The sequence below is a fragment of the Dromaius novaehollandiae genome, chromosome 13 (assembly GCF_036370855.1).
Source record: "Dromaius novaehollandiae isolate bDroNov1 chromosome 13, bDroNov1.hap1, whole genome shotgun sequence".
NCBI classification, from domain to species: Eukaryota; Metazoa; Chordata; class Aves; order Casuariiformes; family Dromaiidae; genus Dromaius; species Dromaius novaehollandiae.
Window position 1 is genome coordinate 1,630,940 of NC_088110.1, and position 27,980 is coordinate 1,658,919.

The 27,980-nt window shown below is 55.6% G+C and overlaps 1 protein-coding gene across 3 annotated transcripts; it reads left to right on the forward strand.

Annotated features, from left to right (window-relative positions):
- The first annotated feature begins 964 nt into the window (after positions 1–964).
- Positions 965–27,922, forward strand: HSD11B2 (hydroxysteroid 11-beta dehydrogenase 2). 3 transcript variants are annotated; one of them, XM_026104022.2, is made up of 6 exons: positions 1,174–1,288; positions 18,677–18,787; positions 24,099–24,311; positions 24,607–24,792; positions 25,685–25,822; positions 27,003–27,922. In XM_026104022.2, the coding sequence occupies exons 2-6, from the start codon at positions 18,736–18,738 to the stop codon at positions 27,359–27,361; spliced, it is 948 nt and encodes a 315-aa protein (XP_025959807.2). In that variant the 5' UTR covers positions 1,174–1,288; positions 18,677–18,735; the 3' UTR covers positions 27,362–27,922. The 3 variants fall into 3 exon arrangements, with proteins under 3 accessions (XP_025959805.2, XP_025959808.2, XP_025959807.2); XM_026104020.2 differs by lacking the exon at positions 18,677–18,787 and having other exon boundaries at positions 965–1,288; XM_026104023.2 differs by lacking the exons at positions 18,677–18,787; positions 24,099–24,311 and having other exon boundaries at positions 965–1,288.
- Positions 27,923–27,980: the final 58 nt, after the last annotated feature.

A 27,980-nucleotide genomic window follows, 5' to 3' on the forward strand; every position in this document is an offset into this window, starting at 1 on the left:
CACGGCGAGGGCCTGGTGAGGCCGGCACTGCACGGCAGGGCTTCTGCAAACGTGCTGCTTGCACTGCGGCTCCGGGCTGAGCCTCCAGCCTCACCACGAGAGCGATGCTCCTCTCTGCAGCAGTGCTGTTTTAGCACATTTCTGACCACTGGCTTTGTCGCTGTTTCAGTCTCGATAACAAGTAATTCCTTAACCTCATGCAGCCCCTCTGCTAAGGGGCAGGGGTGGCAGGGGCAAAGCCTGTTGCTTTGAGCTTTGCTGGGCTGAAGCCAATGCAGAAACGCGAGTTGCTCGAGCAAGCCTGGGCCTACCAGGTGGCACAGCCCAGCCCAGCCCAGCCCAGCCCAGCACATCTCAGCTGCCTGGGGTTGCTCACAGCCCTGCTGCAGGCGGTGGCCACCTCAGGGGCCCGCGACAGTGATGTTGGAGTGATCCTGACGCGATGCTGGCTGCTCGCCCGGGCTGGCAGCCCGCAGCCATCGTGCGGCTGAGGCGCGCGGCTGGAGTGCACTGAGGTGGCTGCAGCGTGCCAGGGGCCGGTGCCCTGCGGCCAGCTCCCCGCTGCCCGGGAGCCCCAGGGCCGGGCTGGGCTGCGGACTGTCCCCCCGACCCCTGCCACCATGGGGCTGGCATCGGCGTGCCGCCGCGGGCCTGCCCGCAGGCAGCTCCCTCCCCCCCCGGGGGCGCGGCGGGACACCCCGGCCCCGGCGGTTCATCCGGGGGCTGCGAGTGCAGCTGCGCCGAACCGAGTCGCGCCGAGCCGGGCTGGGCCGAGCCGGGCTGGGCCGAGCCGGGCTGAACAGAGCCGTGCCCAGCCGGGGTGAACAGCACCGGCGCCGAGCCGAGCCGAGCCGAGCCTGGTGGCCCGGAGCCGGGCGAGCTTCTCGCATTGGCAGGGCGGGAGCGGCTCCGCCCCTTTCCCACCGCCTGCGCCTTTATAAGCGGGGAGCGGCGCGGCGGCGCGGGCTGCACGCGGGCAGGGCGAGCGGGGCGGCGGCGCGGTGCTGCGCGGCGGCCCCGCCGGTGCCGATGGAGCGCTGGGCGTACGGCTCGCTGTGGGCGGCGCTGGCCGGCAGCCTGGCGGTGCGGGCGGCGCGGCGGGACGTGGTGCTGGGCCGGGCGCTGGTGCTGCCCCTGGCGCTGCTGGCCGCGCTGCAGAGCCTGTGCCGCGCCTGCCTCCCGCTGCCCCTGGGGCTCGCGCTGGCCGCCGCCGCCGCCTGCCTGCTCCTGCGGTGGGCCCCGCCGCGCAGGCTGCTCCCGGTGGCGGGCAGAGCCGTCCTCGTCACAGGTGAGTGCCCGGCCCCCTGCCCCGCTGGCCTGGGGAGCCGCAGCCTCGACGCCCCGAAGCCCCCGGTGCGGAGCTGCCGTGGCGCTGGGGCCGCTGAGGTGGCAGGGAGCGTGGCCTGTGGGTGCTGCCGCGGCTCGGGCTGCAGCTGCTGGCCCGGCTCTCTGAGCTGTCGGTGCCTGGGGCGGCACCGGAGGAAGGATGGCAGCAAGGCCTTCGGCTGACGTGCTCTTCCACCCTTCTCTGTGTCCAAGCAAAAAAGGCCAGGCTGTATCTGCCCTTGGTCCCCTGACCCCCAAGTAATTACCTTGGGATGTTACATAGGCCCCTAGAAGTGGTTCCTTGGCTCAAGCTCTGACTGCTAGTCCCAGTGTAACAGCATGAGTTGCTTCCTCTGAAAACCAGGCTATCGAATGGGATGCATGGCCAGCCTGGAGCAGAGCTGGTCCTCTGGTTTGGCTGGCCTGGGAGCTGCTCTTGCCTCTCCTCCAGAGCTGTGCTGGTTCTTAGAAGGCTGAAAGCTTCTTGTGGCATGTCTGGCCTAGAGGCTATGGTGAGTACCGGCTGCCCTAGGGCTGAGCACCACTGATCTGTGCAGAGGTGTCCTGGGGGCAGATGAGGCCACTCCCTCTCTTTGCAGGGGAATCCCTGAGCACACCTGCTCTGCTGCTGGTGCCCACCTCCTCTCAGGGCTGCCTGGCACATGGTGGAATTGGTGAGATGCCCTTCTGCAAGGGGCACTGTGTTCTCCCAGGCCAGGATTGCACAGCTGTGGCTTGGCTTGTGGCTGAATTTCTTTAGGGTGTTAGTTTCCAGTGTACAAGTGCTTTACCCTCTCCTTTCTCTTGGCAGTTGTGCTGGAGGCACCTCCTCAGGGTGGTGAGGATGGCTGAGGTCAGTGTCTGCAGGTACTTTGCTCTGAGACAGTGGCAGCTGGCACAAAGTGAGCAGGGAACACCCAAATCAGAGTTCTCATTAATGCTGATGTGCTGGGGAAGGGATCTGCCAGCTCTCTGTTTCTGTGCAGGTGCAAAGATGCATCTGCTCTGCAGGAAAGGCAAGACTGTGGCAGTGGTCCTGAGAATGCACTGCCCGTGTCTCGGTGGGAAGGTCTGGACTGCCTTCAGAGAGCTCCGAGTCTGTGCTCAGAGTGAGAGCAGGGAGTTGGAGAAGGGGATGTACATGCTTTCTAGGAAAGATCATCTTACGATGGGGAAAGTTCCTATGAGAGAGAGGTGAGAGTCCAATCTCGTTTGCAGGTTGAAGGCCGCTGTAGTGCGGATGGGAGGTGGGAAGCAGAGCTGCTCCTAGGTGTAGCGTGGAGGGCAGCTTCTCTGAAGGAGGAAGCTTGGAGGATCAGGGCAGGAGCTGGTGAATGAACAGATGATTCAGCTGAGTGAAGGTCAAAGTAGCAGCGGGGCTGGGCTAGTTGGGGAGGGCTTCTTGTTGGGAAGACATGCATGGCAGCCATATACTTGTGAATATGTGCGCTGTCTTGCTGATGCGCTCTGGCCAGCCCTGTGTCCGTGGCATTGCCTGTGTAATTAGTGAGTCAGGGACTGGAACAAGGTGTTCTTGCCCTGGTGCATGTAAATGACACCTCTGCAGCTCCGGTGTTTGCTTTTAGCAGTAAATACTTTGTGGTTTTACAGGTTCAGGTTGCAGCTTGTGATGTGGGTCAGTGTTTCCTTACTCAGCTGCTTGAACAGGTGTCTTTGAAGGTACAAATGCAAAGGGCTGCTCACAGTTTGGGCAGCTGTCCAGTCATTTGCCTATATGTGTGATAATTAGCCTGATTCCTTTGTGGGTTAGTTCAAGGCACCTCCTGGCAACTGGGTATTGAGTTGCTCCTGGTGTCTCCTCTGGGAAGGCTGTGCTGTCTGCCGGGCACAGGGCAGCCAGGGAATGCCTGCAGGCCTCCTGGAGAAAGGCCATCTGTCCTCCTTCCTCTTGCCTGCTGGAAGTAAAATGCCGCAGAGAAGAATGCAGAGGTGGGTCACGGATGTTGGGCTGGGGCAGACCACGTGAAGCAAAGGTTTTGGCTGTTGGTCAGAACGTGCCTGTGGTGGTCCTTGCTCTCTGTATTGCTTTGGACCAGTTTAAAAACTGAACAGGGTTTTCCTGAGGTGAGCTGCAGGCCAGGACCAGCACAATATACTGGACAGATCAGGATTGGATGTGTCCTTCAGATCAGGGTAGAGCAGCTTGGAAGTGGCTGACTTCTGGCAGGGATGGAGGGGCATCAGTGGAGATGTGTGGGGTCCAGGAATGGGCTCCTACCCTGCTGAGTGTTATGCTAGACCCTGCAGGGGGATGGTAGCCATTCTGTGCTCTGTACTTAACCAAGAAGCACAACAAAGCCTCTTCCTAATCCCTTCTCATCTGTTAATGCCTGCCCCTGAAACAGCATGGGTCCCAGCTCAAAAAGCTGCATGCATTTTCTTCTTCTGACCACTTCTGGGCTGCTGGCTTAATCCTGTAGCAAGGAGTTGCGCAGGTTTAACTTAAGAGTGCTTTCCTGGAGCATCGGAATGGGGCTTCAGCACTGGTGCATCTCCCAGTCAAAGCTTCACCACAGCTCTCCCAGCCATCTGCTCTTGCAAACCCCTCTGGAAAAAACCTTAAACTGAGCTCTACCTACAGTGCCTTTGCTCCATGTGCCAATCTAGGTATAGATGGCTAGTCAGAGCACTCTAGGTTGTAGAGCAATTGAAGAAAACCTAGCTTTGCCTCCCAGTGGGAGATGAGAACAGATGTGTGCCCTTGAGCAAAGCTGCTGACCCTGTGGGAGTTCTGCGGACTAGAAAGTCTCATGCTCAAAGTGAGACTAGGAAGTTGTGGTGTTTCCCATCTGTGTTGCACATTTGCATTTCAGGTGTCACCCAGCTGGCTGAGACTTGAGCAGAGCAGGGACAGGCATGCAGCCTGCAGGGGAGCGATGTGACAGGCGATGCCGGACTCCACTAGCCCAGGGGATGCTCCACAGAAGCCTGCCACTAGTCTGTGCCATGCAGCTGCTGTGCGTTTACCTCTGTGCCTGTGGCTCTGGGGTTCTTGCTTTCTGTCCTGACTGCATGTCCTCTCTGGGCGCGTGCCTCTGGAGTATGCAGCCCCCCTTCAGGGGCAAGGAAAGTGTTAATCCTGCCTTCTGAGGAAAAGTCATAGCTATTTGCACTGAGTGTGAGGACACAGAAGGGGTTGGTTGGCAGAGGAAAATGCCCTCCTGTGCAGCACAGACTAGCAAGAGATCAGCTCCAGGAGGATGGGACAGCATGAGGAGGTGTGAAGGGTTCAGGTGCTCAAGGCCTGTGCTGGGAGACCTTGGGGACTTAAACCTGCAAGACCATGCAGTGTGTCCATGCTGCCCCTTAAATGGGGCTCTGAACCATTCAGTGAGCCCAAACCTGCCTCAAAGAGAAGCCCACAGTCAGGTGCCAGCTTTGGTCAAGCTCAGGATGCTGCACTGATGCTGGCACACTCCTCTTGCAGTGTGGGAGGACTGCTCCAGCTGCTTGGTTTGAGGCTGATCCAGAGCAGCCAAGCTATGGAGTCCTATCTCAGAAGGAGCTGATACCCTGCATGCCTTGCTGTTGGTGTGTGGTCAGGCCGCCCTATGGCACTGTGGCTACTCGTAGGTTGATGGGCACCAAAGGCCAATGATGCATGGGGTGGGGGGTGGGGGTGGGGGGGAGACCAGTGGCTCACTGGGAGCAGAGCTGGTCTGAATGCTTCGTCAAAGGGCTAGTTTGTGTGTGCGTGCAGCACCTCTTCCCTAATCTAAACTGTGTGAGTGAGTGGGCACTATCCAGAGTAGTTCTGTGCCATGGGAGTGGAAACCAGGCATTGCTTGTATCCCTTATCTCTTTCCTGTTGGAAATCTACCCCAAAGGTACTCCAACTTCTGTAACCCTTTGCCTGTGCAAAGCCACTGCTCACACCTTTTAAATGGGTAACTGTGCAAGCAAACTTGGGTGATGAACTTCCATTTCTTGGCATCTCCAGATCCAGACTGAGAGCCTTTTTTGCAAGGTCTGCTTTGGCTCCAGCACTAGTTACTGGGCTCCAAGAAATGAACAGGCCTCACTGACCTGGGTTACTTCAGCTGTCAGCCTAGATGATCACTTGGTCCCTTCTGGCCTTAGTAAATATCTGTCAAATTCGGTGATTCTTTGGAAATAACCAAACATAAATGGAATCTAGGGTTTGCTGGAGATGGTGAAGAGACTGTCAGAAGCATCCTGTGGCTCAGCTCTCTGAAAATTGGAGGCAGCTGAAGCAGTTGTGAATCTCTTGCTGTCATGTAGCTCTACAGTGTCTGATTGCCTGTGGTTTTTCACACATGAGCTATTGTCTTATTTACTGGAGATTCATGGAAAGGACTGAATGAAAAACAGCTTGTAGACCTGGTGTGCATGCTCTGTTTGGCTGGAGCAGAGAAGATCGGAGTTCTGTGCAGCAAAGTATCAGTTTTCACACTTTTCCTTTCAGCTTGGATGAAAAGTTGAAATAGTGAATCTCTGCTGTTTGCAAAGGATGCATTTGCACACCGATCTGTCTCCAGACAAATCATTTTGGAGAACAAAAGCAGTTAATAGGTCAGACTGATTCAGAACCAAATCTGCTGTCTGTTCTTACCCTTACTCTTCCTTCTCCTCCTACAAAGGAAACTCAGTTTTCCTGATGAGGCTCTTGTTGCAGTTGCATGCTCCATTAACAGTCTGAAATGGGTCAGAGCTTAAGATCACTTTCAAGGTTAACAGAGCTTTTGCAACATGATCGTATTGTCAAACAGAGCCTCAAACATTTCCCATGGACTCAACAGATGTTGCAGCATCTGGTGACTGCAGTAGAGCTGTGAAAATGATTCAGTCCAGATGTCAGGACTCTTGTTCTGCTGTGAAGGTAAATCATTTTCCTTGTAAAATACCAGTATCACTTCCTGTCTGGACTTTGCAGGCTCCAGCTTCTGATGCTCTCTGGCTTACTTTCCTGCTGTGGGTAGCTGTACTGGGTGATCGAGAGATGTAAGGAGTCAAGATATGGTGCTGTTCAGTAATGCGTGTACGTGATTAGAAGTGACTGCTGGAATCAGTTTCCCAAACACGTGCAGGTTTCCTTTTCTCTGCTAGCTGCTATGGGCATGGTCTGGTGTTATCCTGTGCCTGGCATGTGAGCACAGGGGAGTGGGAGCGGGTGCTGCCCCAGCCTGGTGCCTGCCTGCTCTGAGACGTGTGTCTGCTGCAGGGTCAGGCCCCTTGTGAGGCAGGTAGCAGCTGGGCACGGCTGCGTCCTGGCCGCCTGCGCTCGGCTGTGGCTCCAGTCAGTATTAGACACTGAGCCTCCCGTCAGCCTCTGACTGCGCTCGGCATCGTCATGGAGATAACTGGGTTAAACAGGATTGTCCCAGGAATGGGTTGCTCCATGGCCCCTGGCTAATACCCTGACTGATAACTCCCGTTCTATGCTTTTGCATGCTTAGTTATGCTTTTGGACCTAACTGCTTGTTTCAGCTCACTTGGTAGCTCTGATTCCTTTAAAGTGCAAATAGTCTAACTGAACTGCTGTGAAAAAACAAATAGAACTTGCAGAAGTTGTTACTGATTTAAGAAATAGTAGCAACATTTCAGCTGTCAAATGAGTAGTCTTTGATACAACTAAAGCTTCATGTTGTGATAGTTCTCTGTAGGTAAGTTCCCTATAGTAGCTGTTCCAGTCTGTTTCTAGAGTTGTTGAGCTGACAGTCTAAGTGCTGAGGTTCTTCCATGGACTATCTAAATGCAGGAGGAAAATCAATGAGTTCTCTGGAACTCTCCAGGACCTATTAAAAATTAACAGCAGAGAACTATTCCTCCAAGCTGTGTGTGGTAGTGGGGAGGAAGGGGAGGGACACTAAAACCAAACAGACTGCAGACCCAGGTGTATGATCAGTCTTTTGCAGATTAAATAAAAATCGTAAAAATCCCTTAACTCTCTAGGTAGAAGTATCTAGTTAGTTTGTTGCCCATCTCTGGGTGCAGAGTGAAAAGCCTTCTTTCTCTGCTACTCTTTGCAGGGGTGAAGCTCTTGCTTCATTTTGTCAGTAGTCCTCCAAGGTTTTAGGATTCTCCTTCCCCTTGACAAGTTTCTTAAATACCTACCTAGCCCTGCTCACCACAGACATTTAGATATATGCTTAGCGCTTTCTCACTGATCTATTAAATGAGCACTCTTGAAGCCCTCTAGCACAGACTTGGGTTTTTTAGTGCCTTTAACCAAAAGTGATGAGTACAGCTGATTAGGAGGAAAAGTGCATGGAAGTTGCATGTTGTAGGAGAACGTAGGTGGGTGAGAGACCCAAGCTGGCTTGATTAGAGCTCAGGGTTATGTAGGGGTTTGAGAGCAACAAACTGGAGACCATTTGCTGCAGAAATGAGAATGTCATGATAATACTTCAGAAGTAAAGAAGTATAGGCAGTTGCTATCCTCTAGTCCAATGAGCAGCTTGTCTTTAATGAGGCCTTGTATAGTGTTACCCAGTGAGTTTAGCTTCTCATAAGCAATGATCTAACTACACAAAAGCCAAGCTGCCTTACTAATGGCAGCACAGAATTGGTAGGCTTGCACAGCCAGGCTTATCTTTCATGTGATTGGGCTGGGGATGTCTTGAATGTGCCTCTGTATCAAGCCAGTTCAAACTATTTGCCTTCTCCAGATATTCCCCCCTCAGTGCTGGTCCAAAACATCCTCAGCTGGAGGCTGTCTAGGTGGCCTCTGCTTTCCTGTGCTTGTTTAGCTGATAGTTCAGCAGTGTCTCCTGTGGCCTGGCTCCTATGGGAAGGAAGGCTGCAGGGCTCTCATGCTTTGCACCTCTCAAGATCCATCCTGAAATTTTGGATCTGAGATACCAACATGAAGCTTTCAAAGTGGAAAATGAATGAGAACTCTGGAGTCACGCTGCTGATGTGTTGCTATAGGTGGAGTTTGGGACTTTTTTTGAGGTTTGCCAAGTGTATGCCTCAGTGTTTCCTATTTCTCTAGCTCTCCCTGGCTGCTGCACTATATCCACTTTTTATAGCAGCTTTCAGTCTCTCCTCTTTTGTCCTAGCCTGTATGTGCCTTCACGTGCAACATAACACTTCTGCTTCCTTCTTCCCTGGAGAGCTGCCAGTCTCAAGCTTTATCAGCTCTTTCTTGTTCAGTGCTTTTTTATCACATATGGTGCTGTCCCTGGATCTGTTGTCTATAAGGCTGTAATCTTGAGAAGCAGTTTTCGGCTTTACAGTCTGTGTTGTAACATAGCCTCTTATTGTGCTGGTGACCCTGGGGACCAGGTAGTGGGTGCCTGTGGATGGAGAGGAGAAACAGACTTCCTTGGCTCCAGTGGGAGAGGTACCTGCCTTCAATGTCCTCTGGAGGCTTTGAACATCTGATCTCCTTCTTCAAGCCTTCCTCCATGCATTCTTCTGCTGGTGGTGATTTTTCTCACACTGAGTCTCTCAGCGACTACCTGAAATATTCTTGAGCAGACCTGTGATCTCTCTGCTCTGTCCTTCTTCCCTGCTAGTGGTCAGGCTTCAATCTTGTGTGAATGTCATACAACACGCATCTATTTTTCACAACTCTTTCCAAAGACACCATGGCCCAATGGTTGCTCCCCTCCAGGGCCCCAGATACCCAGTAGAGACAAACCCCCTAACCTGGAGTTTGCAGCCTTCCCATGGTGACTTCCCTTGCACTTCAGGTGGCACATTGGGCCCTACTCATGCCAAGAATGGCTTGTCCCAAGCAAGTGTCATGTGTGGGGTGCTGCTCTTCAGCTCAGGCAGTAGTTTGACAGGGCTATGCCCAACCAAAACAACGTGAAGGGACTCCTTCCCATGCATGAGGGGAAAATGCACCAAAGTTGTCTTGTGATACCCAACTCTGACTGTGAAGAGCTAGTGGGAAATACTGGTGGTGGATGAGGGAGAGAGGCCCCAACTTAAATTCGGCATAGAAGTAGCTAGTGTGGCTTGGGGTAGCCTTTGGGGTATGGCTCTTGCCTGTGAATAGCCTGGAGATCTACATAGTTCATATATTTCAAAAGTTGTCTTGGCTGAAACTCGGATAATGCTCACTCCAATGTTTTTGCTCACTTTCTAAAAATGTTTCTCTATCTGCCTGGGTGGGTGGTTGTGGTATGTGATGGGTTGTGCAGGAGTTTATTCTTGCAGCAGCAGGAGTAACAAGATGGCACCTTATAAGCAAATTAAAACTTAGTTGCATCAGACTAGGGGTATTTTGTTAACTCCAGTGAAATTCTCATAGCTTCAATATAGTGTCACAAGTGCTGCAAACCAAGGTGCTTAAAATCATGAGTCCCACTCACTTGAGCGACTGCTTTGGTCGGCTCTGTGTGATCTATCCAGCTCCCCTTTGGAGTTCATGGAGTGGCACTGCACTACCTTGATGGCAGCTCAGACCTAGGCTGCTCTGGAGCAGGACTCTCCCCACCTTGCACCTGACCCACCACTTGGACTTGGCCAGCTTGGCCTTACAGAGGAGGTCTTACTTTCTTCTTTTCTTCTTCTGCAGTTGTTGTGGTGCTTTGCAGTCTCTGCTAGAGATGCTTTCCCTGGCATGTCCTGGGAGCCCTCTTGCCTCCATGGCAGTGTTAGTGGCTCACAGTGCTCTGCAACAGAACAGTTCATCATCCCTCCTGCTGCATGCGAATAGGCCAGCCCTTGCTTGTAGCAGACTGCAGTTGTGACTGTGCTTCACATGTTATGTGCCCTCTCCTTGCTGGAGTGTGTTCTGGAGCGTTGATGTGTTGTTGAATGTGGAAGATGAGAAGTAATTGAGACCTGTACCCCAGCCTGCTGAGAATCCCTGGGGAGCCAATTTTCAGCGCAGGGATGCTATCTGAGCAGTGCTTGTGGCCTCTGCCTGGCACCTTGCCCAGCTGTGACCGCTGCAGGCACAGCATCAAATCTTTGCTCCTGCTCCAGTTAGGCTCCCAGCAGTTGGCCTTGCTCTCTTTGACCCTCCCAGATTCCAACCTTCACCTTGTTCCTTGGTAGCATCTTTAGTACTGCTTTGTGATAGTGGCTGGCAGAGCTTTCTTAAGAGCCATCTTAACTTCTAGCCTGACTCTCAGCATCTCACTCTTCACACTCTTACAGCCTCAAAGAGTTCAGGCATACACAGATGTTGCAGGATGTTGAGCCAGGTTAGCGGTGGCTTTGATCTGCTCGCTGGTGCCTGTCTGCACAGTCTCTGATTTTCCCTGCACGTTTCCCAGGCTAGGTGTGTGCTGGCTTGCAGCTATCTCAATCAATTGTCATGCTGCAGCCTGGCTGGCCCTGGGCTGGTGGTGGGTGTCCTTCCCCAAGGACAGTTCTTGTTGATGAATCACTTTTGTGTTAGAGGCTCTGCGTTCCTGGTTCATCATGTTCTGTTTTAAGGTGATTATTCACCCAGTTATCTCTGAAGTTCTTCTTTACAACTTCCTCTTCTTTGGGGGGACATAAATTCTGGATTAGCTTTAACGAAAGGTACAAATTGTACAATTTCCCAGGCGATATTTGTACGGTGATCTTCTCCTGGTGGAGCTTGGAGTTCGCATCCTGTCCTTAGTGGGATGGATGGTTTATAGCCACACTGTTTCTGGTTTCTAAACCTAGTTTGTCCCTACCTGGTACATCACCACTCCTGCTGCCAAGAGCAGAGTATGGGAAACATGCAGGAAGGAAGTTCAAATCCTTAAGCTTAAGTCCCACTGTTGGTACCTCTTTAGGAGGTGATTTCCCCTCTTGGAAGCTGCCCGCTCCACTTCAGCCTGAGACAGCTCATGATCACATCTTGTGAGAGGAGGTGGGGAGCTGTTGATTCTAAGAAATTCCCTGCATGCTTTTTCTGCGAAACCCTGAAACTTCACAGTAATTCTTGCTCAGAGGATAGTCACTTCCTCCGTGGTGCTCGGTTCAGCAGTTGTTTTTGAACCTCCCTCCAGCCCTGGTGCAGCAGTAGCAGAGGCCTGGCCTCAGCGATGGCTCGTAGCACTTCACCTGAGACAGCAGCATCTTGCTCAGGCGCAGTCTTTTGCAGAAGTGTTTGGTGTAACAGCTTGGGATTAGCATGTTTTGGTGCTTGTTGATGGGGACGTGCTTGGCGTGTGCCTCGTCAGTCCCTTGTCCCACTAGATGGTGGCCAGTCCTCACTGACTTCCTGTGACTGGTTGTGCTGCCTTACCAGGGTTGGGTTATCTCCTGAGATGTTCTTACTCCTATTGCTCCTACATCTGAAGAAAATCCCAGTGCTTTCACACAGGCATCTGATGTTCCCATGGATGCAATATATTAGGCTGAGCTCAGTCTGAGATGATTGAGGTGTTAAGCCACCCTTCCAAAAGCATGCTCCGAGGCACCAAGGCTGACTGCAAATTGCTTCAAGCTCTTGGGGAAATCCAGTCCTTCAGCACCTTACTAAGCACTGCTGTGAAACACTGCTCGCTTCTTCCTACACACCTTCATGGGAAGGTGGATGGGATCACTTCTGCCCCTGTTGTACCAGACCCACTTGCCATTGTAACTGGGCCTTGTGTTTGTCTTGCCACTTTAGCCCATGTTTGCACCTGGCTGGCATGAGTAAAAAGAGCAAGCTGAAAACAGCATGCACTGGTCAGTTTGGGGACAGAAGAGGCATCTGGGTGGCTCAGTGGCTCTTAGTGATAGAGACAAGGAAAACTGCATCTCCCTACTGTGATTTATCTCAGGCCTGTTCTTCTGATGTTGGGTCTACAAATTCTGGTGCATCAGAGCCAGTGTCTGCTTCTGAAAAATTGGCTTTAATTAAGAAGTCCTGGTCACAAATAGGCACAGTCCTTGAGGGCTTCTCTTTATCTTCTGTGCAATGCAGGAGGCTGGGCACTGCTTCTTTGAGTTATCTAGGCAGGAAATCACATTTTCCCCTTCTCTTTGGTTTGCTAAGTGAAACATATCTCTCTGTGTGGAGGTTATGGCACATAATGCTTCATAAACACTTGGCTAATCCTTCATAATTCATACCATCTGGCCCTCGAAGGCGCTGCGTGCTGCTCCTGCCAGCACCCTCAGCAGGGCCACGCGCATTCTGTGCTGTTGCCCATGGCTGCAGGTTTCTTGCAGTGCGGGGGCCTGTGGGGTACTGCAGCCAGGAACCTTGTTGCCCAGCCCCAGGTCAGCCCTGTGCCACCCCTGCTCAAGGGGCATAAGGCACCGAAGAGCCCCAAGTTTTTCTCCACTCTTGCTCTCAGGAGAAGGTTGGGTCCTGGGATGCACAGGCCCTGGAATGTCTGCCTGGTGCATCCCATGGCTGTACCCAGGAGGGGATAAGTCACCTAGCCCTCGTACGAGACACCTGCAGCCTGTTGGAAAAGGCTGCCTGAGCTCTTGGTGAACCCTGGGGAGGAGGGCGAGCAGCCTGCTGACAAACAGCCATCTGTTTCTAGTAGGACCGGTTGTACAGACTGCTGCTCTGTGCAGACACGTTGTTTGAAAGAGGCTGGTGACCTCTTTGTGGCTGGGACTAGGGCAGACTTGAGCCAGGGTCCTATTTCAAAGGGTTCCCTATTAAAATAAGAAAGTGCAATAAAATGAACTATGTGAACAGCTTTAAAGTCTGAGGGAGGGATGTGGATTGCTGTGCCCCACACCCTGCCCTCGCTGGGGGCTCTAGCTGCCATGGGGACTGACTCTGCTCTGTTGGGGGCAATGGGCTTGGGTGCATGGAGAGGCTGCTGCCTCCTGGCTCTGTTTGTCACCACAGCTGCAGCCTGCAAGCCCGGCAGTGGCCTCTGGACAGCTCAAGGGTCACAGGGGTGGCACTTCATCCAGGGCTCCAAGGTGGGCTCTGAGTCATCAACACTGGCCATTAATCTCCCTGCTCCTGCGTGGGCCTGGTGGGGCAGCAGCTACCCACGCAGGGGCCTGCATACTCGGCTCATGGCAGCTGGGGGCTCCCGGGGATGGGGGTTACCTTCCCTGGCCAAGGCCCTGCCTAGGGAAGGGCTGCAAGGGCAAGGCTGTGGAGCAGCAAGGATGCTCACCCGGGCCACCGAGGGTGTTCTTTTGTGCTTGTCTGTCTTCAGCCCATCACTTGGCAGGGGCAACGATGGGATTTAGTTTGTCTCTGAAGGCTTCTCCCTCTGTTTAGTTTGGTTTATTGCTTCCTGAATGCACACATTGAGGACAAGCAGCATGAGTACAGGCTCGAGCTACAGCCAGCTCCTGCCACACTGGCCTCATCCACTACTGTGCTGGATGTTAAGGGGATACCGGAGGGAGAGGCAGGGGGAAGGCCTTGACCCTGCTGCCCATGCGGCAGTGCTACATGCCTCTCTGAGAGCCACCGACCAGGGTGCAGTTTCCTGTGGACAGTGGGAACATCCAGAGCCATTGGGTGCTATGGGATGGGAGCTGCTTGCACTCTCCTGTCCAGCCCAGCCTTGCTGGGAGGGCCGGGCTGCTCTCCCTGGGCAGGGCAGCCTGGGTGTCAGGAGGTGTCCCATGCCCAAATTCAGCTGGTAGCAGCTGTTTCCAATACATGGCTTAAGGAAACACCTGGTAGGTGGAAGGACACCCTGTCTCCTTTGTGTGGATGCTGCTTGGCCTAGAGGTCACATCCCTCCAGAACTTTCCGTGCTTCCCTTCTGCAGCTCCGCAATTTGCTGCAAAGGGAATCGGCCTTTAACAAAGACTGGCCAAGCACTGCCTGCTCCCTGCAGCTGATGCCATGGTCCCCTTCCAGCACATCAGGCATGCCATGGCCCTACTGGGCTCCTGGCACTCCTGATCTCCAAGGAGGTGGCTGGTAGCATCTGCCGAGATGCCCCGTGCCTGGCTGCGGACCCATACGTGCCATGGGTGCGCTGCCAACTCTGGCTCTGGCCAGCAGAGATGCTGACCTGGCCAGAGCCTGTGGGCTGGTGGGTGGCCGCTGCAGTTCAGCTGCTGCAGGCACAGGTGCTCCTGCAGTCTCCTCCCTCCCCATGGCCTTGCCAAGAATTTGTTCTCTCGTTTCAGGCTGACATCACCTGTTTATCACTCCTCTTTCCAAACTTGCATGGCATCCAGGAGGTGTTGGCTTTGGGGCCCTGCCCCAGACACATGGCCTTTTGTTCAGTGCTTCCTCCTGACTGGGCCCTGCCCCATGACTGGAGACCCTGTCCCTGGAGGGAGAGGCTCGGTGTGCCTTGTGCTAGCGTGCCGCCGCACCGAATGTGCTGCCTTATGCCCTCTGTGGAACTGGTTCTTGGGTCTGCCTGCAATGGCTGAACGGGCTGGGTGCACCGAGGGAGGGCTGTGCAGCACTGTGCCGCTGCAGCCTGGCTGTGGGGTCAGTCTGTATCGCTCCTCGCCCAGGTGCTTTGAGTAGGTCCTTAGTGCTGAAGAGTAGAGGGGGCAGCCTGCCACGGGCTGTGAGACAAGCAAGGACCAGTGTAGTGATGCTCCTGAGGAACTGCATCTCCTCCCAGCACAAGGTTGCTGTGGGTAAGCAGTGGGGATCAGCAAAGTCTTCTCTCCCAGTCCTGGCTGCTAGAAAGGATGGTGTGGGAGCAGGATGTCCAGCTCCTCTCTCATCAGATCCCAGATGTACCTAAATCTGCCATTTCTTGTTGGGCTGTTTCTAACCTTTCTGTTCTCTTGTGCCTCTCTGTCCCTTCTCCCTTAAGGCAGAAGCACCAGGTCCCTCAGCTGAGCTCTCACAGCCTCAAGCACTGGCTGGAGGAGCTGCTCTAGCTTGGGGCTGAAATGGTTCCCAGCGAGAACAAAGCTCAGTGTCAGGCTGCCATCTCCAGCCTCCCCCCTGCCCCGCCAAACTGGTGGCTGTGCTTGACCCAGCTGCTTGCACCTTTCCAGGCAATTGTCTCTTTCTGGGGCTCTTGTCTCAGACCTCTTCTCCGCTCCCATTCCCCTTGCTGCTTCATCAGCACATCCTGCAAAGGACCCGTTGCCCTGCCTGACTCTGCAGGCTCCCTCTGCTTTAGGCTTTCCAATCTAGCTTCAATCTCTGATGCTTTCTCAACACATTTGGAGTATCCCACAGCCCATTCAGGCTCAGCAGGAGCAGATCAGAAAGGTGAATCTTCCTCTTCCCCTTCCTTCACCAGTGCAGGAGGCATCACAGCTCTTTTTCTGACCTGAACAGCCTCAGCGTGTCTCAATGTGGATGCAGGGCTGTGGAGCCCATAAGGCCGAGCTTTCTCTGCAGCTCCAGCTCTGTGTGCACACAGCCAGTCTCTCGCCACAGTCTTTACATCTTGCTTAGTGCTACCTCCTCATTATCAATTTGAAAGGGCTGTCTCACCTTGGGCTTTCTCATCTGAAAGGTCTCTGTGAAAATCCCTGGTTCATACATCCCTTACCCTGTCATTGCAGTCCCTGTTCTCTCTGCCAGTCCCCCTCAATCGGCTGCTACTTCTGACCAGGCCTGTCCCTGCTCCATGTGCTCAACAAGCCTTTGCAGCTTTCTCCCAAGCTGCCATCAAACCTGTGAGTAATTCCTCAGCGATGAAGCATTCTTCGACTCCCAGTAAAGCTCCCCTTTTCCCTGTGCCAAAAAAAGACTCAGCAGTGATCATACCGCTCTCCAGGCATTGGGTGAGTGGTGCATGTGTATGCTTTGAGCTCTGTGGTCGCAATGGGGTAAAAGTGCCGCATGTGCCCCAGAGCAAGGCTCCCCTGGCTGCCTGCTCAGTGCGTGTAGCATTACTGTGACAGGGCAGAGGAATGGCAGGAGCAGCCTCCTGCGTGTGCAGCCCTTGCAGAGCCGTTCTTGGGCTGGGTGCCCAGAGCTGGCAGCTGGCAGATCCCAGCTTGCACAGCAAAGACACAGCCCAGGTACCACTGGTCCCTGGAGACAAAAGCCAGGTACCTTCATCAGGCATTTCCAGACCTGGATCCCAGGCAGTGACTGACTCTGCTCTCAGGCTTGCTGCTTGCCCATGCTGTGTGCTGAGCTGTGGCTGCAGCTGACTGAACAGTGTTTGCGGCAAGAAGGTCCCTATTCTGCGCTGGAGCTACTGATGTCTGGGGCAGGGGGTCGGCTTGGAGCGTGGGTGACAGTCTCTGAGCAACTGGCTGGACTAAAGGCCTCACTCCAGCCCCTGTGCTGGGATCAGCCCAGCTGCTTGTCCTGACAAGCCTAGCACCCGTGTGTCTGCTTCCCAGATGCCGGCTCTCATGCCGTGAAGCCCCCAACTTGGTGCTGCGTTTAGCCCTTGTGCCCTACATCTAGCTGCAGTCTCCCAGTTGGCCAGGCATGTGAAGGAGCTGCTGTTGCTGAACTGAATCCAGCAATGGTGAATTCTGGTGTGCCAGAAGGGAACACCTATGAGCAAAATATCAGCATTGTTTAACTTGGCATCCCAGGCAGGATTTGAGCTTGAGCCTATGGAAACAACAAATCCAGAGCATAATCCGCTTGGCCTTGTCTCAAGCCCTCCTGTGGCTGATGGGTGTCTCTGAGGCTGGTGCTATCCTAGCCCCATGCCTTTCTTGCAAGGAACTGTCCTGTGGCACAAAGATGAGATGCTGGTAGAGACAAGGGCAGAGATGCCAGCTTGCTGTGATTGGCAACATGTGATGATGCAGTTGCCGGAGCAGCTGTGAGAGGAGAAACCTTGGATTTTTGTGGCTGTGGCCAAGCAGTGACTTTTGCTGCGTCTTTGCACCCTCTAGATCTTCCAGATTTGGTCATGGTTATCTGGGTCCATCCCAGGTTCTGTCTTTCAGAACACAGCCTGGGATGTTGCAAAGGCACTTTCGACTCACCGGCTTGGTCCTGAGCTGGTGAGAGGGCTCTGGCAAAGGAAGTGTAGAGAGGGGCAGGATATGGGACTGGCCTCGTGACACCAGTGTAGGCTCTTGTTCCCATGTGAGGGAGCTTCCCCATACCCCAGCACAAGGGTTGTGTGGGCTCGTAGGGCCCCAGGGTTGCTGGTAATGGACACTAATTGGGAAGGTAGCTCTAGCAGGCTGGTGGGGTGTGCGGCCCAAAAATCTCTGTGTGATAGGTAGGTACCTGGCAGAGACTGCTGGGACTGATGTCTTGGGATGGCTCTGGGATTTGGGGACATGGGCTGCCCCACCTCACCCAGCCCCAGCAGAGCAATGGCAGGATTTCTTGGAGTGCAGAGGGTGCCTGGCTCAGCAGAGCAGAGCACTGCTCTGAATGAAATAGCTGTGCACAGGAATGAAGCCTGATGCAATGATCTGCCATGCATGACACAGTGCTGGCAGGAACTTGGCCTCCTCTGGGTTTGCCTGGAACTGGAGTATCCCCAAAGGACTGGTCTTACCTCAGTTTTGCTGGGCATGTGTTGAGATGCTGGTCAGGTGGGATGGAGTTCCATGGCAGGGGCTGCCCAGCCCTTGGGGTTACCAGCTCATTCAGACTGCTGGCCCTGATCCCTGCCAGACTGTCTGAGATCGTCTCTTTTGCCCACGGGGCACCCAAAGCAGAAGATCCTATCTGGAGAGAACTGCAGACCCGCGAGGGCTGCCTCTGACCTTCCCACCCATGGGAAGGGCTCTTGCAAGGTCACCACTCGCTGAGCACCAGGGGCCTCCCCCCTCACCAGCACTGCTGGCACCCCTTGACTGTCCCAGCCCTGATGCCTTCCCTTGCTGGAGCAAAGCTAGTGAAGGAGCAGAATGGGAGAGGAGAAGCAGCCTGAAGAGGTCTCTGACAGTTACCATGACTCTGCTGCTGACTCCCATGTTGAACTGAACCTGGGCGTGTTTGATAAAAGGATGTCTCTGGTCCAGGAAGGACTAGATCAGGGCTGGACCAGAGATCAGAATGATCCCTACTGGCGTTCCTGGGACAAAGCTGAGTCCAGAGCTAGCTGGGCTCAGCCACCCTCCCCCCTGGCCTGACTGCTCGTGTCGATGCATCTCATTGCTGTTACACAGCATCTCTCATGGACTGGCATACGGGAACAGGCTCAGTTCCTCCAGTGCCCAAACATGCTCCAAGATACTGGTCAAACTTTCTGAAAAGCCCCAGGGGAACTGCAGCAGAGCCTGGTGACGGACCTGCTGCTTCAGCAAAAAGCAGAGGATGGAGAACCCTTTGAGCATACATTTGCCCCTATTTGCAGCGGGGCTGACAGGTCCCTGCCACATAAGCACAGGGGTTTGGAGCAGAGTCTCTCTGGGTGACCCAGATTTAAGGTCGTCCTGATTTTGCAACCCAGACTGGCCTCCACATGGCCTCTGCTCCCAATTCAGCAAAATGCTGCAGCATGTGCTCAACTGCTGCTGGATCAGGGCCCAAGCGTGGGGGATTGTTTGGCATTGCAGGCTTGGGAGAGGGAGGGAGGAGCTGATGTGGGCTTAGAGCCCTGCCGGCCTTCCTCCGACGCACTCCCGCGCCTTTCTGTGCTGGCAGTCCCCACAGCTCTCGGCTGCTCCCGCTCCTGAGCTCAGCAGCGTGGCGTCTGGACTGAAATGCTGATGTGGTCCCTCTTCTCTCCCAACGGGATGGAAGCAAAAGCATTTGGTACGTGAGGGTGTGACGGGGGGGGGGGGGGGGTGCTGGCTGGCTTCTGGGGCCCCCTCTCGATGAGGCGCCGCAGCATCCTCCGACGGAAGTGTGCCTGACTCCAGCATCAACAGAGCCAGGTCAGACTGTCCGGCTCCAGAGCTCCCCGGAGGGGCTGTGGGAGCTCCTCGGAGCTCAGGCCGAACAGTGCTTGTGGCCAAGCTAGCATCCGTGTGTCTCCCAAACCGGCCTCTGCAGCCTCCCCTCAAAGGGGCTAGCAGGCCATGCTGTCGTAGCCATACAGAGTAAACTTGGCCCTTTGGCTCAGTGCTTTTGGACCAGGTGCCTCGGGCCCCGAGTTTTCAAGTCTTGCTCTCCATTGCATCCCCGTGTTTCTGTTCTCCGTGATCTGATGTCCTTTTAACGGGACGCTGGAGCAGGCCCACAAGCGATGCCTGAGCATGCGCCTGCAAGCCAGGCAGACGTTGCAGCCTTCCTCCCACTCTTCCTTGCCACTGATACCCCAGCGTGGTGTCCCTGGTACATCTGGGGCTCAGCACTCACTGGCGCAAAACGCATTTTGCTGTGCCTGGGGGGCAGGGGAGTCAGGATCCTCCTCCAGCTTTGAGAGCATGCATTGGTTGAAGCAGAGTTTGTCCATCTGCCTTTCCAACGCTCCCAAAAGACAAAGCCACAAGAGAACTGCAAAACCAAACACTGGGTCCATCTTCGAATAAAACCAGCTGTTTTGAAGCTTTCCATGAAGAATTCAGGAGGAAGGGTGGCCCTTTGCATCGGCTGGGTATCCACTGGGAGTGTAAGTGTTGATGCAAACCCAGCAGTGCCCCGATGGGCGCTAGTGCCCGCTGAATTGACATTTGGGTGGCTCTTTTTTGCAGCCCACTTTCTCTGCCAGCTCCCTTCCTGCATTCCCAGGACTTGTCCCCTGCCTGCTCAGGCACCTCAGCTTCCTTCCTCCCCCAGACTGGGCTCTGGAGCCACTTTATTTGCCTTTTCTCACGCTGAATTTTTGCTGCTGCTCTTTTCCCATGTGTCCTCGCCTGGCTCCTTGCGGCGCTTCCCTGCTCTGCCAGCTCAGCATCAGCTGGGAATTCGAGCGGCGCATTAAGACATCAGCAAAGTCCTTAAATAACACCAGAGCATCACGGCCCTTGTCCCGCCAGTGCTCCTGGCCCTGGGCCTTCTGCCAGCCTCCAAGGAGGTTTTTTTTTCTTTTTTTTTTTTTTTTGGTGAATAAATTAAAACTTCCGAAACAAACCCTCTGGCTGCCCCAGTCCTCTGTGGCAAACAAACCAGCTCTAGTTATGTGTCGTAGCGGGTCAGCTGCTGCCCGGTCCAGAGGCCCATCCCCAAGAGGTCTGGCTTGGCTGGGGTGTGGATATGGAAGGGCATCTTTAGCTCTTCCGCACAGAATTTGCTCCCTACTTGATGGGCATGGCCAAAACAAGCCTACAATCCTGGCTCCTGCTGTGGCCTTCTGTGCCAGCCTTTGGGGAGGCGTCTGTGTATTTGAGGGTTGGGAGTATGGCCGTGAGGTGGCAGCTGGCTCCTGCCCTTGGCCCCAGGAAGCTGGTCCCAGCTTTTCAGGACCTGTGCTGCATCCCCACACATGCAAGCTGCTGTGTGCGGGGCTACCGGGGACACTCCTGTTCCCCCGAGAAGTACAGCCAGGCCCCAGGGCTCCCACTGTCGGGAGAGAAAAAAACACAGGGCATTTAATGCTTTAGCTAGAAGCTTCTCCCATCCCACAGAGCTCATCCCCGGGCCGGGAGGGAGGCAGCGCGGGTAGCCATGTCGTGGCAGAGGTGGAGGAGCAGGCAGGATGCTGGCTGTGGAGTTCAGCGCCCCAGGGACACGGCCAAGCGCACTTTTATTTTTAAGCCTTATCTTTATTACCGTTTTCTCCTGCCCTGTTGGGAAATGCGAAATGTACCTTATCTTGCCGACTGCTGGCAGCACGACTTGTTCCCGTTCCTCCCGGGGAGCGGAGGGGTGGGGGTGCTGCTTGCCCTGCCGAGGGATGGCACGGGCAGCCTGCAGCACCGTGGCAAGCTGGTGGCCTCCCTGGTGGCATCTCCAGAGCTGCCTATTGCTGCTCACTGCCCAGTCCTGGCAGGTAGCCCTCTGGCTTGCTGAGCCAGCTGGTTGAGATGCCCTGGCCAACATCAAGCTGGCTCAGCTAAACACTGGCTCGTGCCCACCGCAGGTGCTGGGCCCCACTGTGGCCATGGCCATGCTGGGGGGGTGAGGGGTTCAGAGGCACCCAGTGGGTGCCTGCAGCAGGCTGGCCTGCAGGGTATCCGTGGCCTCCAGCTTCCCACGTGCTGGATCCTGCTGGGAGCCAGGCCTTGGCACATGGGTTTCCCAGGATGGGGAACGGACTAAAAGGCAGGCACAGACCTGGGCTGAATCTGCCCAGCTTAAAGCTGGGAGTGCAGCCTGTGGCTTTTGCCCAGCCTGAGGCACCCAAGGGAGCTCTGCCAAGGCGGAGACCTTGTCTGAACTGCCCCTAAGGCTTAAGTGGTGTCATGCATCCAGCAGCCCGAATGCAACAGGCTCTGGGAGAAGCCCCAGGGCTGAGGGAGCCACCGTGTCTCGCCATCCATGAGGCCAGATATTGGCAGGGCTTGAGGTGCAAGGATCCTCCCTGCCATGGTAGGGTCCCGTGGGGCTGGGGTCCCTCCAGGCACTTGTGTTAACAGCTGCATCCTGCCAGGTAAGCACCTCTTTGGCCATCTCTGGGGTGTGTTATCACCCTGGCATTTGTCCAGGGTCTTTATGGGTTTATGACGCGGCAATAAAGTAAATTAGAGCCTGGGACTGGACCACAGGCACTGAGCTGAGCATAGCTTATCTAGCTCCCAAAGTGCTGGAGCAGGCAGCGCCCTGTTCCCAGCTGCAGCATGCTTGATCAGGGAAACGAGGCTGGCACCTGGTCTCCATGTCCACCCTGAAGCCACCCCTGGGTGCCCTCTGCACTGCATTTCTACCCCAGCAGCTCAGCGGCTCCCAGGTGCAGCAAGGGCTCTGGCCATAAGGATGCTGGTTTAGCCCAAGCTGGGAAAGCCAGAGCTGCTCCGGGGCATGCGGAGCAGGCGGCAATGCCTGGACCAGCATGGAGCCCTATCCATCGCAGGGTGCCCTGATCACATGGCTGCTGTGCACTTTGGATACCACCCATCATCAGGCTGGTGCCTTTACAAAAGCAGGTCTGGCTAAGAGCAGGCTTAAACCCACTTGTTTTCCCTCCTTGGGGGAGGACCACACGGAGCAGTGGTGCACAATAACTGCATCACGCTGAGACTGGAGGTGCTGTGCTGGATAAGGCCCACTGTCGTTGTCCCCCCGGTGCAGGTCACCGGGTGCCTCGGGGAGCACCCAAGAGTGCCAGGGCCCCTGCTGGGGGCCGGGTGGGGGGATGCACGGGAGCAGGGCCATGGAACTGGCCTTGCAGAGCTTGCGTGTTCCCAGGTTGCCCGCAGAGCTCCCCTGTTAATGGTTAATGTGGCCAGGCAGCCACGGTGGCACGGGGCTCCCCCCGCGGAGCTATCAGCACTGCCATCAGCCCCAGGAACACGCTGTACCTTGCTGGCATTGTTTGTTTTCATCCCTCCCTCTTTTGCCCGGGGCCACAATCCCTGCGGGCTCCTGGCTCCACTGAGCCCAACAACTCTTGCCACCTGCTTGACTCTGCCACTGCCTGGCAGCTGCTGCTGCTGGCCCCGAGCGTCGAGCGTCGGCCAGGGACCTGCCCCGTCACTGTGCTGCACCCCCCAGCGAACCTCTGCCTGGGGGGCTGCGCCACTGAGCTGGGGCTGTTCGGCAGCCACAGGGTGCAGAGCCGGAGAGCTTGGGGGCGGTGAAGGCTGGCAAGCAGGACGGGCAGGCAGGGGTGCTGCAAGGAGCGTGCCAGCTACAAGGCTGTGCTGGAAAGGGCTGGCATCCCGGGGGCACCACTGAGACTGGGAGAGGGGCTGGGCTGGCCAGGGTTGGGGGGGGTGGGAAATGCAACATTTCAGGCAGAGAGCGTTGCCCATGTCTCTGCCTGGGAGAGGATTTGTGTAGTCCCAGGAGCACTGCACAAGCCTCAGTTCCCACATGAGGAGTACCACAGGGCGGGGGGGCCATTAGTGCTGAGTTACCTCTATTAGTGCTGAGTCAGCTCTGCTAGTGCTGTGTCACCTCTGCGACAGGACAGCAGTAACACATGCATGTCTGCTTGCACACACACCCCCAGCTCCTGTACAGCCCGGCATGCGGGCAGTGCAGCTGCAGCCGTGGAGAGGGTGCTAGGAGAGTTTTTACGTGCTGGTCTTGATTGTGCTGCCTGGTAAAACTACGAGAGAGAGGAAGAGCGGACGCTTCCAGGGCACAGAGAGGAAGGCAGGCCGGGGCAGAAACAGGCACAGCAGCACCAAGTGCTCCCGTGTTCCTGTGGGATGTTCTCATGGGCCTTGATGAAGATTGTGGGGTTGTAAGAGCAGACCAGGATTACCCTTTTTTTTTTTTTTTTTTTTTTTTAAATCTTGATGCCCCAGCCAAGTGTGTGTGTGTGGGGGGGGGGGGGTGGTGGGGGTTTGCTGCGTATTTTGCCCCCCAGGCTGCATCACAGGAGCAGCTCTGGGAGGATAAAAGTGTTCAGAGAAAGGCAGCATCTCTCATTTAGGCTTGTGTCAGCTCCTAATGGTGGCTGATGAAGCCATAGCAGGCTGGGACAGACGTGACCTGGTACTGGTTTAAACCCCACCACCTCTGAGCCTCGCAGTGCCCTGTCTGAATTCCTGAGACGCAACAGGGCCCAGAGAGCAGCTGTGCCTGCAGCTGCCGAGCCTGCCCGCCGCGGCGTTATCTGCACTCGCATCAGGGCCACGCTCTGGGTGATTGGTTTGCAGATAATGGAGTGTTTTCTTCCTCCTGCGGGAGGTAGAAAACAGCAACTAGGTGACCTGCGAACACCCTAGGCCAAGGTCACATCCTCCCAGTAGTCAGGAGCCAGTGCCTCCAGAGCAGGGCAGAGGGCCGCGGCTGCTTTGTTGCAGAGAACGGGAGGGCGGCCCAAGACACCAGCCAGCGAGCCTGGGAGAGCCACACGGACCTGGAGGGGAGCCTTGCACACTTGGGCTTACCAGGACCACCTGGGCTTATCCTGGGGCAACCAGCGAGCCAGAGGAAGGCAGGGAGGTCCCCTTGGGTTTATCCCTGGGAACGCAGATGCAAAGCCAGAGGGCTGCAGGATGCTTGGAGCAGGGGATACCAAGGCTGGGGTAGCCATCATTGACCACTCCAGGCATCCTCTTGGCTCTCACAGGCTGCGACTCTGGCTTTGGGCAGGCAACCGCACGTCACTTGGATGCCATGGGTTTCCGGGTGTTTGCCAGCGTGCTGGACCTGCAGGGCCCTGGGGCGCAGGAGCTGCAGAAGAGCTGCTCGCAGAGGCTCACACTGTTGCAAATGGACTTGACCAAGCCAGAAGACATTCAGCGTGTCCTGCAGCACATCCAGGCTCACACCAACAGCACAGGTAGGAGTGCAGGCCCCTGGCATGGCCCTGAGACTGCACGCAGCTCCCCAGGCTCTCAGCACTGCAGCCTTCATCTGGGATGGCTGAGCCTGGCCTTCAATCCCTCCCTGTGGGTTGAATCCCTGCAGGTATCCCTGCCACAGCCTGCACCCTCAGCTACAGCCTCCTCTAAATAGGCATGGCCCTAGGTACCCCATGGTTCCCCTGGAAGGACCACCACGAGAGGAGCAGCAGCTGGGACCCCTGAGGTGGAGGTCCCGCTTGGGCCATTGCCTTAAGCTTTCCATCCCCGCAGGGCTCTGGGGCCTCGTGAACAACGCCGGCTTCAATGACACCATTGCTGACGCAGAGCTCTCACCACTGGGCAAGTTTCGCGCCTGCATGGAGGTGAACTTCTTCGGGTCGCTGGAGCTCACCAAGGGGCTGCTGCCCCTGCTCCGCGCTGCCGGCGGCCGCATCGTCACCGTGAGCAGCCCTGCGGGTGAGCAGCTCCAGCACCACCGTCGTGCAGTGAGCTGGGACCCCTCCGGCGGACAGGGCCACACAGTGCAGAGCTGGGTGGTAGGCCACAGCTTGCCAGGGAACCCCAGCGACTGATCGCAGAAGCTAGGCTACAGTATCAGGCCTGCTTAGGTGGGAGTCCAGACCCCCTCCACCAGTCACAGCCATCTCAGGTGTTGACAGGGTGACAGGGCAGGAGGGGTGGTCAGCAGCACCCCAGAGCTCCCTAGATGGACACACTGTCCCTCTGCTTGGCCTGTGAGTGCCATGGCACCCCAGTACCGTGGCAGGGGTGCGTAGAAGCATCCTCGCATTACAACATGGCTTCTGTTCCCTGGGCCCAGGCGCTGAGTGCCTCATCCTCTTCCCCAGCTCACTCTCGCTGATGACCTTGAAGCAGCCGCTTCCTGCATCCCACCAGGCTGGTACCAGCCCCCTAGAAGGAGCTGAGGGCAGGGATGAGCCCCACAGCTGGCACCCAGCGTCAGGGAGCTGTGGGTCTGTGCACACAGGTTCCAGGGGCAGAGTGCCCAACAGGACTGGGATGTGGCAGGGCTGAGGAGCACAGGCAGCCCCATCACATCTGCCATGTGCCTTGACTGGAGACGCCAACGAGCGATTTGGAAGGCTGAGGAGGGAAAAGCTGCCTACTCTTCCCCCCACTTTTTTTCCCCGTTAAACAAGCTCGTTCATTTGGAGCAAACCGGAGATGCTTTCTCAGCAAAACAAAACCTAAGCTTTTTCTCTGCACAGAGGCCAAGAATGCACAATACAGCCCTGCAAAAGCTTTCCCAGTGGCACTGGGTTTGGCTGGCCTGGACATGTACAGAGCCACTCACGAGCCTGCTCACTTGCACTTTCTCTCCTCCAAGGTGACCTGCCCTTTCCCTGCCTGGCAGCCTATGGTGCTTCGAAGGCAGCGCTCAGCCTGCTCATGGACACCCTCCGCAGTGAGCTCCAGCCCTGGGGCGTCAAAGTCAGCCTCATCCTGCCTGGCTACTACAAAACAGGTAAGAGGGTCAGCATCCACTCACACAGCAGCACTGCCACAGCTGGCCAAGCTAAGCTGCCTGAGACTCGGGGCTTTGTGGCACCTGCCGGGTTATTTTTGCCCTCACTCTCAGCAGCGACTCTGGTCACGGTAGTGTTGTCACACATGAGTGATGCTGGAGTGCCACCTGCTCCCACAGCCTTGAAGTCAAATATAATTATAGCAGCAGAGGCAGGCCAGGAGCCCCTGGGAAGGCATAAAAGGCAGTGACAGATCAACAGCAGCAGAGGGAAACTAGCAGTACAGGATATATCTTTTGGGCCCATGTATATATGCATATATCCAGCATGCATGCACAGCAGATGGTCAGCACTCAGTGCTGCCCCCTGGATACTTCCATCTCCCATTAAGGCTTCTTTGCTCCCAGCATGATCTATGCCCGTGCTGGCATGACAGAAGATTACGTGTCCCTTGCTGCGGTCTGAGCAACTCCCCACAGAGACAAGGTCTCACCTATCCCATGCGGTGCAAGGCGTACCAGAGCACCCCTGGCATCCCCAGGAGCAGCCCTCAGGACCAAGACAACCACACGGAAGGACAGTGGCTAAAGCAGCTTGAATGCCACGGTGGTGGGAGCTCGCTGTGGCCTTTGGGTTCTCAGGTGGTAGCATTACTCTACGAGACACTGGGCCAGGACCAAAGCCCTGCCAGGCCCTGCCAACAGGTCCTCAACCATGGGAGCTGGCTAAACCCAGCAAGCAGCAGCTCAGCCAGCTGCTTTTACAGTAATGCCTCAAAAGCCAGGCATTTGACCCAGGCTGTGTTCTGGGTACCACTGAACAGGTACTTCAGAGCACTTGAGATTGCAAGCTGTCTCCACTGCCTTTGGGCTATGAATAGGCACCAGGACCACCATCTCACTCCCACACCACTTTCCCATGCTGTCTGGTAGCCGTCAGTGTTTCAGAGGAACTGTTGCTCCCTGGCAGATACATCCTCTCCTTCCTGGGATGCTGGAGAGTGGGGGCTGCTGGTGAAGGGGCTGCAGGCATCAACAGAGAGGAACTGGGGGTGAAGGTAGAGCACTGCGGGACAGGGCAAGAAGTGCTGTGGGGCAAGCGCTGGCAGGCGTGGGGCAGGAGTGGGGTCTGCTGGGCACGTGGGCTCAGCACAGCTCACCAGTGCCTACATCACTGCAGGGACGACTTGTGACCCCGCGTTCTGGAACCTGCGCAAGCAGCAGCTGGTGGCCAGCCTGCCCCAGGAGCTGCTGCAGGCCTATGGTGAGGACTACGTGGACGAGATCAACCAGCAGTTCATCCAGTTCATGAAGGTGGCTGTGGAGGATCTCAGCGCGGTGGTGAACAGCATCACAGATGGGCTCCTCGCTGCCAACCCAGCTGTGCGCTACTACCCGGGGCAGGGCCTCGGGCTCATGTATTTTATACACCGCTACCTGCCCTATTTTGTCCGAGACTTGTTCCTGAAAGGATTCTTCATTAACCCCAAACTGCCCAGAGCACTGCGGCAAGAACACAACAACATCAAGAAGGCCTGACCCTGGCCTGCATGCAGTCGTGGGGCAGGAGGGAACCTTCTCCTCTAATCTCCAAGCACCACAGTAGATAGCCCCCGAGTGTGCGCACAGCCTCCGGACCTGCCCTCATGCGCTGCATGGGAACGATCAGCACTAGATACAAAACCAAATCACTTTCTGAAATCAGGCAGATCTATTTTCTATGGTGTGAGAATCAGCTTTTTCTAGAGACCTTGTTTTTGTATTTTTTTTCTAACCACGCATCCTGCAATGCGGCCACTCCTGCCTGACTCTCCGGGTTTCTGCACGACTTGCTGGGATGTACCTCGAGTATTTCTCAGCTACGTGACGTTTTCCTTGCCACTGCTGGAGCTGCAAGCGTTTGTCTCCGTTGTCTCTTGGCTGGGTCAGGCCCATGACCCTCTGCCCACTGCCGTGCCATCCCCTGTGCCTGCCTCACCGCAGTTCATTACACACTCCATGTGCTCGCAGGGACAGCGGGGTCCCAGGCCAGGCTGCAGAGCTCCTCACAAGATGAACTATGTGATTATCACTTTTTAAATAAATCTGTTCTTAATATGCCACTGGTTCCTGCAGTCAACTTTCACGGCACAGCATCACAGTGCTTGTTCAGGGATGC